The sequence below is a fragment of the Tupaia chinensis genome, unplaced genomic scaffold, assembly GCF_000334495.1.
Source record: "Tupaia chinensis unplaced genomic scaffold, TupChi_1.0 Scaffold000563_1, whole genome shotgun sequence".
NCBI classification, from domain to species: domain Eukaryota; kingdom Metazoa; phylum Chordata; class Mammalia; order Scandentia; family Tupaiidae; genus Tupaia; species Tupaia belangeri.
Window position 1 is genome coordinate 1218713 of NW_006160076.1, and position 10184 is coordinate 1228896.

At 37.1% G+C, this 10184-nt stretch overlaps 1 protein-coding gene across 5 annotated transcripts in view; it reads left to right on the plus strand.

Annotated features, from left to right (window-relative positions):
- The window catches only part of FAM184A (family with sequence similarity 184 member A), a 141010-nt gene that overhangs the window by 118379 nt on the left and 12447 nt on the right, over nucleotides 1-10184 (plus strand). For 4 of the 5 annotated variants that reach the window (XR_335892.2, XM_006157854.1, XM_006157853.3 and 1 more), the window contains exons 12-14: nucleotides 4329-4456; nucleotides 6318-6502; nucleotides 6930-7076. Coding sequence is in view for 4 of the 5 variants with exons in the window: in XM_006157854.1 (XP_006157916.1) it covers nucleotides 4329-4456; nucleotides 6318-6502; nucleotides 6930-7076 (460 nt within the window). In the remaining variant the exon portion in view is untranslated. The remainder of the gene's footprint in view (nucleotides 1-4328; nucleotides 4457-6317; nucleotides 6503-6929; nucleotides 7077-10184) is intronic. The other variant, XM_006157855.3, reaches the window with a different exon arrangement.

Below are 10184 nucleotides of genomic sequence, written 5' to 3' on the forward strand. Positions count from 1 at the left end.
GTGATGCATACCTGTGGTCCCAACTAGCTGAGAGGCCAGGACAGAGGGATCCTTACACGGTGAGACCCTGTTAAAAAATCAATAAAACTTGGGGTCAGCAGGTGGCATGGTGGTTAAGGTGCTGGACTTCCACATGGCCAACTATGGTTGAGTCCCAGACCTGGTAGCTTAAAAATCACACTGAGGATGTATACATGCATGTTCAAAATCCCAGGGAGAGCATGGAGGAGGAGGGATGCAGCATGGCTGTTCCCCTTGACCCTATGAAAGTGAGAGGGTAATTTCTCACTTTGCTCTCACTGTCTCTCTCTCTCTGGTGAGCACATGCACTCTCTGGCAAAAACCTAAAACAATTCATCTCTCTCTCTCATAAACCTTTTAAAAGGACCTTTTGTTCTTTTAAAAATTGTTTGAAATAATCATATGCTCAAAGAGAGCACCTGTACCCTTTACTCAGTTTTCCCAAATGGTAACATCTTGCAAAATGGTAGTTCTGTATCATAGCCATTGATACATTGATACAGGACATTGATATTGACATTGATAACATCAAGATACAGGACATTTTCATCAGCATGTAGATCCCTCATGTGGTCTGTCTGTACACACCTGCTTCCCTCTCCTCCCCTCTTATAATTCTTTGAAATAATTCATCTGATCTCCATTTCTATAATTATGTCACTTTAAGAGTGCTATACATTTTATAAATGGAGCCACCATATATTCAACCTTTTGGAAGTGGCTTTTTGTTTTTTTTCAAGTAGCATAATTCTCTGGAGGCATCCATGTGGTTGTGTGTGCCAGTAGTTCCTTTTTATTACAGAGAGTAGTTTGTGGTATTAACAAAGCACAGTTGGTTGTCCTGTACAAATTGTATGCCATCTGGTTTTCAGTTTTTGGTTGTGACAAGCAAAACTGCCATAAACATTAATGGACAAGTCTTTGTGTAAATATAAGTTTTCATTTCTCTGGAATAAATGCCAGGTGTGAAGTTGCTGAGCAATAGGATAGTTATGTGTATAGTTGTTTAAGAAACTGCCCAACTGTTTTTCCAGAATGGCTATATCATTTTATATCCCCACTAGTATTATATAAATGTCAAGTTTCCTCATGTCCCTGTGAGCATTTAGTATCACTGTGTTTTACCCATTCTGATGGGGAATATGGTGATACCTCATTGTGCTTTTAATTTGCATTTTCCTAGTGGCTATGATATTGAACTTTAAAAAAATGTTTATTTCTTCCATGAGAGAGAATAGTAGAGACAGATATACAGACAGATAGCATCTCCACATGGTCCCAGCACCGCGATCCACCTGCCCAGGGCACACCTGCCCAGCATACTCAGGGAGGTCTCTAGATGTGAACCTGGAACTTCCTTATGTAGGTCAGCCTGGCAGAACTCTGCATTTTACTTCTGCCTCACTGTCCAGTGCCAATAGTGACCATTTTATTATGTGTTCATTTGCCATCTTTGTATCTTCTTTTCTAATTGTATGGTTTGTATTTTTACTGCTGGCTTGAAAGTTCTTTTATGTATTTTAGATGCCAGTTCTTTGTCAGGATCGTTCAGGTCTACATTTTGCCCCGATTGAAGATAGGTCACCACTGAACTATGAACTTCCACATTCAAGGTAGTCTCACTTCTTAGCTCCCATTTTATTGGCCATCTGTAATATCTGACGGTCACCTTCTTGAATCTTATCCCAAGCCCCCCAGGTTTCCACTGATAGTATAGTGTCCTTACAGTACTGTACCATTCTGACCTCTGCACTTTAACCCCATTTACCAAGCCTGTTTCCACAGGCAACCATGAAGTACTGCCATTTGCTGGGATTTAGCCCCCATCTGCTGGTCTGTCTTTCAATCATCAGCCTTTGCTGCTTGAGTAGATCCTGATCCATGGCTCTAACCACCATCTCTGTACTGCTGGTGACTCCAGATATGTATTTCTATACCAAAGCTCTTTTCTTGTACATTAGATTTTTATTTCTTACTGGATGTACATGGTTAGGTTTTCTAACTTATACTCAACAGTTAAGATATGAACTTACTATCTCCTCACAATCCAAATGTGTTTTTATCCCTGTACTTCGTACATCAATTTACCCAATTGCTAAAACCAGGAAAATGAGAGTCGCGTTCTATTTATTTTCTTCACTGCCTCATCCTGTTAGCCTCTCTTAGGAAATATTTCTTGTATTTGTTTCCTCTTTTTTAGTTCTTCTGCCATCCTTAGTTTGTGGCCATATCATTTCTTTCTTGAATTTCTGTCAGAACCTTCCTGTAGCCTGTCCTCCAGACTCCAGTCAGGGTAACATTTGTCACGTTCAACTCTCATCAGGTGGCTTCCCACCTTAAATCTTCCAGCGATTCTCCACGTCCTACCTCAGTGCCTGCCACATTCTTCCCCTGAAGAAGCCCTTAACAGCAGTGGAGACTAACTTATACCCTGTGTGAAAGTCTCAAGAGGAGCTTACAGTGACTTGCTACAAGTACAGCATGTCTTTGAAGTCTCTATTTTCTAGCTTTAAATTTTTAATTCGTATTTTATTCACTTACATCTCTGCTTGCATTACTATTTTTAAAAATGGCTATCCCTCAAATTTCAAGTATTAGTTATGTTTCAGAAGATGCCCATGTGATGTGTATTCTTCATATTCCTTTAGGCATACTATCACACATAACTAGTTTTGAAAATCATAAGCTTCAGGTTAAAGCAGAAAGCATTTTGCACTAAATTTTCGCAAACCAGTCTCCATTTTCTTCCCAATACGATCATGTGCACTGTGCCCTCCTCTTATCGTTTATCAGACAGACCAGATTCTTGCTGCTATTGCGTATGTTATCCTTTCTTTTTAAATGCTTTTCTCTTGCCCTGCTTGGAGAACCCTGACGCAGTCTTTGAGACAGAGTTAATGTAAAGCAGTAAAAATAGTTACCAATGATGAGACAGTGTAGAATGGGGCGGGAGAAGAGTATAGAGAAGGATAGCAAGAGAACAAATAGAGAGGCATGACATTAGTAGGACACAGATGTGGTCTATTACCTGTTGATGGTGACATGTATAGTATTCTCAACTGGATTGGTCTGAGAAGTATTTCATGTTGGGTAAAGTCCTTTTACAAGCAAATGATAAATGGTGATTGATTTTTTAAAGAAATAGTTGGAATAATAATAATAATTGGGCAAGGGACCAGCAGTTAGCGTAATGGCTATGTCACTTGATTCCCATGTAGTCAACCGTGGTTCGTGTCCCAGACCTGGTGGCTTAAAACTCACCGTGCTCATGTGTGTGCGTGCCCAAGATCCCGAGAGGAGAACGGAGGAGAAGGGATTGCAGCATGGCCATCACCCCTAGGGGGTGTTTTCTTGCTTTCTGTCTCGCTGTCGCTCTCTCTGTCTGTCTGGCGAGCGCATGCGCCCTATAGCAAAAACCTCGCCAAAAAAATAAAAAATAATCGGAAAAAATGAAAAGCTATTGGATGATGAAATGGGGATATTAATGTCTCTGTATTGACTGATATGCATGGTATTCCTTCTGGAAAAAGAAATGTAATACACACTGTACAGTTACATGTGATTCAATGTGACAGCTCCTTTGTATTAGCATTGCCAATTGCCCTCTCCTAGGGAATGCAGTGCTTCAACCACCGTGCTTTCATCAGTGCTAATACTTCTGGTATCTCACTTAATTTCCTGGCGTAATACCTTTCCCTGTAGCCTATGTAGTTACAAGGTCAGAGTCATCTTTTATTTTCCCTTAGAATAGTACCTGCCATTTAATCAGTGTTTGTGGATTATATGAAATAATCAAATGCAAATCAAAGTGATCTCCCAATCTTTGAGAGCATTTCCCAGCCAGTGCTTAACTTCTTTCAGGGTATTGTAGAAGAATTCTTACTTGGGTGGGAAATTGCTTTCTACATATGCGTTATGGTACCATTCAACTCTAAAATGTTATTGTTCTAATAGTAAATGAGAAGAGTTAAAAACATCTCCTCTCCATTAGCACTTTATTTACAAACTGAAGTGTATAAAAAATACCTTGGTCCATTTAAACATTTGAAAACTTTCCTATCTTCGTCACAACTAAATGAACTTTTAAGTTTATGATCGTATATAGATCATCTGTAATATTTAAACTCATGACAACTTATAATAGTCTATTAATAACTTAATTGGCATAGACAAATGACTAAATTTTAAAAATAATATACTGTGACTTCTATATTTTTATTAGAAGCTTTATTTTCTTATTTTACTTTTATTGTGAAAGTATTGAAAACATTTTTGAAATTTAGTAAACTTTTTTCCTTGCATTGTAGCTTCTTTACGCTCAGAATTAAACCACCAACATGCAGCTGCAATTGATTTGTTACGGCACAGTCACCACCAGGAAATGGCAGCTGCTAAAATGGAACTAGAGAGAAGCATAGACATCAGCAGAAGACAGGTAAGTGAGAATATTCTATCCTGTGTTGATTTCTTAAATGTGGGTATATTGAATGTCCACAATTTTCTGAAAATTATTTTGCAATAACTATTGTTTTCACTAATTATTTATTATCTTAATTGAAGAGTTTTATTTTTAAAGAGAAATATGTAGTTTGACTTTCGGCTATAGATTATAAAGTTACATTTTACTTTATGACCTTTTAATTTAATATAGTATGCAGGCAGCACTATCCAATAGGGCTATCCATGACAAGGGACCATTCTACGTCTGTGCTCTCCACTGTGATAGTCAGTAGTCATTTGGGCCAAATATGTCTAGTGGAACTGAAGGGCTGCACTTTTTATTTTATTTTATTTAAACTTAAACAGCCTTATTCTTAGACCTACCTCAACAACCATGCTTTTGTACATGTTATCCTTCTCTCGCTGTGCCAGGGTTAGGGTTACAGTGCTATAGAAAAACCAGGCCCTCAAGGAGGAAAAAGTCAGTTTACATTTTCATGTCTTTATAACACAGCTATTGTTTATACTTTTTAAACTTTACTCTTTGGCCAAATGTACTTCTATTTAGTTAGGTAGTTTGTGATCTTAAATGTGGATATGTCTAGATAAATGGATCTTTCAGGCATTGTGCCATGAAAGCTGGTAGACTCATGACTCTTATTTTGTCAGTCTTCACCTGTTAAATGATCAGCCCCAATTTTTCTTCAGTGTTCTCTTGAACGAGCCACCTTGTAAACATGGAGGGACATTACAATCTCTCCAGCTAGGCTATGCTTAAGTTAACAGGTTCTAAGTCTGCAAAACTTGTAGAAAACGATGACTTAGGAAAGTGGAAGGAAACTTTTCTGTTAGATAGCCACTAGACTATGAGCAAAGTCTGCTTTCTACTTCCCTTCAGGGCATGGTTTTGGAGGTTCTGGGGATGAGAAAGAGCAGATTTCCTTTTTATTTTATATTCTCTATTTAGGTAGTATTTGAATTCTAGCAACAAGTATTTAATTGTTTTGTAGTTTTAGAAATTAAAGGAAAAACATTGCAAATAAAATTATTTCTCATACATAGTAATTCCAATATTATAAAAAAACAAACTTTCTAATTATGATGGGTTGTATGTGAATTGGGAGGCCCTCCAAAGATGCAGATCCTTATTAAAGGACAACAAAGCCAACATTTATTGCAAGGCCATTTAAAACTCATTGAGGATGTTAGAGTCCTATGTTCTAATCTCAACTCTCCTACTGATGATAAATCATCTTTGCACAAATCACCACTGGTTTCCTCATCTATAAAATGAGTGAGATGTGCTTTTATGATCTTTTAGGTCCCTTGTAGCCCTGCCATTATTGAAGCTCTATCCACATAAACCTTTCTTATATGTATGGAAAGAGAAGAGGCCTTGTGGTTTTCTCATTTCAGTAATCTGATATTTGAAGCAATGGCAAAGTGATGGTATTTGACACTCTAGGATGTCAGTTTCTTTCTTTCTTTCTTCTTTTTATTTATTTTTTTTTTAAAGATTTTGCCATGGGGCATATGTGCTCACTTTAGAGAGGCAGAGATGGTGAAAACAAAAGTGAGAAATACCCCTAGGTGGGATTGCCACACCACAGTCTTTTCCTCCATTGTCCTCCTGAGATTTTGGGCGCACACACACACACACACACACACACACACACGCACCTGGCATGTTGCTCAAGCAGCTGGGTCCAGGACTCAAACGGTGGTCAGCCATGTGGGAGTCTAGTGCCTTAACCACTATGCTACCTGCTGCCTCCCCAGTGCATTATTTTCTTTCCCTGCAATAAACAGAGAAAGCAAATACGTAGAAAACTTTTCAGAATTAATTGTATTTACAGAGTAAGGAGCACATGTGTAGAATAACAGATCTACAAGATGAATTAAGGCACAGAGAGCATCACATTTCTGACTTGGATAAAGAAGTACAACATCTTCATGAGAATATAAGTGCCCTAACTAAAGAACTGGAATTTAAGGGAAAAGAAATTCTCAGAGTACGAAGTGAATCTAACCAACAGATGAGGTATGCTGTTCGTAACAACAGGAGTATGCACTATTATCTGAAAAATTGTTGCAATGATATTTAGCAGTATGTGCCTACTTTTGTGACTAGACTGCCCTTCTAGTAAGATATCGAAGACCTTTATTTAATGACATTGTAATGTACAACATAGATTAAATGTTGATATTTCAAATGATGTATATGTATTCATTAATCTCAAAGTTATATATAATTAACTGAAATTTCTTCAAAATGTTATTTGAAAAAGCATTAAAGGAGACAACTTTAACACCAGCTAGAAGATTATGGCAAAGTAAGTAGCTTACTTTAGTGCTGTTTACATTAATTTTCTATATATTATACCAAAACCATTTCAAATCTGGTAGAATATAGAAAGTTTTGAAAGCTTGATTTCAGAATAACATTTTCTTAACTAAAAATAAAACAGGTTGCATGAACAAGATTTAAACAAGAGACTTGAAAAAGAGCTGGATGTCATGACAGCAGACCACCTCAGAGAGAAAAATATCATGCGGGCAGATTTTAATAAGACTAACGAGCTACTCAAGGAAATAAATGCAGCTTTACAAGTGTCGTAAGTCATATTATATTAAAGAAAATTCATGTGTGGATAATAAGCCGAGGAGCAGTGTCTAACCTCACATTAGCTACTATTTTGATTCTAATAAAAATGATACTTAAAAAAGAAAACGTAAGTGCTGTGTTACAGACGATAATTGCAATGTAATATGCCCGTTGAGTAGGGGAAAGCAGTTGGATGATTATGTTCATCAGCTGCTACTGCATCCATTCTACCAGCACAGTACTTACCTAAGGAATGCCCTGCAGGGCATGAAATTTTATGCCATGGTGAAAACTCAAAATATGTAAATGATCTAATGTTTTGTATGAAGAGCATATTATGAACCTGTGCACACAAGTACATACATTAATAATACATATTTTACTAAAATATAAAACTATCTTTAAAACAAACTTTTAATGATAGTACTTTCCCCTAGGGTATTGGTTTGGAGGTATCAGGGATGAAAATGAGCAGATTTCCTTTTTATTTTATATTCTCTACTTAGGTATTATTTTAATTATAGCAAGCATTAAGTTGCTTGATGGCATTTAAAATTAATAAAGGAGAAACATTACAAATAACATTACTACTCATACATAGTAACATCTACATTGTAAAAAACAAAATTTCTAATGATTGTTTAATGCTCTTTTAAAATATTTGACAGCCCCTGTTTTTCCTAGACACTTACGAATAGCCAGAGCAAGTGCAGCCTGTATTCAGTCCACCTGTTGGCCTGAACCTTGGTCCAGCCTGGTCTGAGAGTTCACCTACTTTAAGCTGCTGCTAGTGGTTTATTCACCTCTAATCTCTCCTCATCAGTTAAAAAAAGCTTCATTAAAATATATATATATACACATATTTCAGTATATCACAGTTATAACCAATCCCATTATTTTCATTGTCAAAGTCAAACTTAAACTCTTAGCTCCAGTGTGCCTTATTTTGCATCCTGCAACAACTACCCTTATGCCCATTTTCTGTCTTTGTAGCAGCTAAGATAACCTTCTCAATTTCCTTTTAAGATTTCCCTGCATTGTCCTCTCCAATCTAGAATAACCTCCTAAATTATTGCTGTTTTGTCTTTTTTAAATCTTAAAAAGATCTCATATTTCAACCATTAACTAATTTAGGGTCACAGTACATTTTGTTACATACAAAAGCATGGATTCACATGTACCCCCCCACACACACACACACTTTTAGTTAAACCAAAAAAAGAAAACAGACCCCAGGCATTGGCATTTACCTAAGTGGCCTCTGAGGTGAGGTGCTTCTCTTGATGGGCATATTCCTCTTCACACAAGTAGACGTAAGTGAGTTTTATGAGAGTTCCCTATCACATTTTCCACTTTGTGAAGTTACTCTTGAAATGGTGATATACCTTCTAGCATTTCCCCTATCACAGCAATTTGGTGTGTGCTGTTAATTAGAAGTAATTTTTAAATGCCTTTGAGCCACAATAAGAGCCTAGTATCTGGCTTGTAGAAGGGCTCATAACCATGTATTTTGCAGAATTAAGATACAATTAACTTCTGTGCTTTGGTTATCACTTCTAGCCTTACTATTTATTCACTGGGCAGAGGCTAAAATCTTGGCATCCCCCAGTTCATGCTCTAAAAACACACAAAGAATAACCTCTGTCTGTCCAAGTGTCCTGTCTCCTTAAAAATGTTAGTTTACAAAGAGTAAATGTTGTCTTTGTTTTCATTTTGTTTTCTACAGTTTCACACATTAAGAATTTTTAGTAGATAATAACTAATTTGTTTATATTATGATCTTTTTTTAATAATTGAAGACTTAATATAACTGATAAGTATATATTTTACCTGCTTTTCTAGATCCACTATTGATTTTCTTTTTTCTTTTCTTTCTTTTTTTTTTTTTTAAGAGAGATTTTTGTTGTGGGGTACATGTGCTTGCTGGAGAGACAGAGAGCAAGAAATCACTCCCAAGGGTGGATAACCACACCACAATCCCTTCTCCTCCATTCTCCTCTCAGGATCTTGGGCACACATGCACACACGCCTGGCATGAGTTTTAAGCCACCATATCTGGGACTCCTTCTGTGGTCGGCTATATGGAAGTCCAGTGACACAACCATTACGCCATCTGCTGGTTCCATGACCCACATTCATTTTTATACTTTAACTTGGGCCAATGCTAACCAATTCTATTTCTTTTTTCACCAGAAACCTGCAGCCATGATGTAGTTAGCCCTAGCTGTAAATATTCACTCTTTTCTCTAAAAGCAAACACACATACAAATTTCTTTTCAATCAGCACTGTCAAGTAGATTGTGATAATGAAAATGTTCTATATCTGCTCTATGCAATTCAGTTGCTACTTGCAGAGTTACTGAGTACTTGAACTGTGACTAACATGACTGAGGAACTGAATTTTTTATTTTATTCCATGTTAATGAATTTAAATGTAAATGGCTACATATAGACTAGTGGCTACCGTGTTGGAAAGTACAGTTTTAGACTTTGGGATATTTCTGGATCATGTCGTTAAATGCAGCTTGCTTGGAGCTGCTGAATGGCTTAGAGATAGTGATCAGAAAGAGTTCATTCCAGCTTTTGGAGCTAGGGGAATAATATTTGATTTATTCCCAGCCTGTTCCAAGGGACCAGGTACCAACTTCCAAATCAACTATACTCAGCCCTTGAAGCTTGAAAACCAGAAAAAAAAATCTGTGGATCGTTGTACACTACTGGTGGTAAAGGAACTGAAGGGCCGTAGTGCAGCCTGCCAAGCTAAGGCACGGGGCTGAGGTAGCTCCTGTCCCCCCTCCTGTCTGACTCCAGGGACGGGCTGGGGGTGAGGGTGGAATCAACACATACAGAAGGTACTTTATAATACCTTCTCAGTATTGTAAAAGTAGTGATAAGAGGTCTGTCTCTTCTTATGGAATGATTATTAGAAATCCTCTTCTCTAGTGTTGGATATTTAAGTCCTAGATTTTCAGAGTTCTATCGGAATATTTTCTCTAGTGATATAGTATCTTACTAAAAATCTTGTATCTAATAAAAATGTCCAGTAAGTTTTTGCTTATTTTAGAAATAAGTGAGAGAATGGACTGTTTGATTTCATCTATAAGTGATCTGTTCTGTA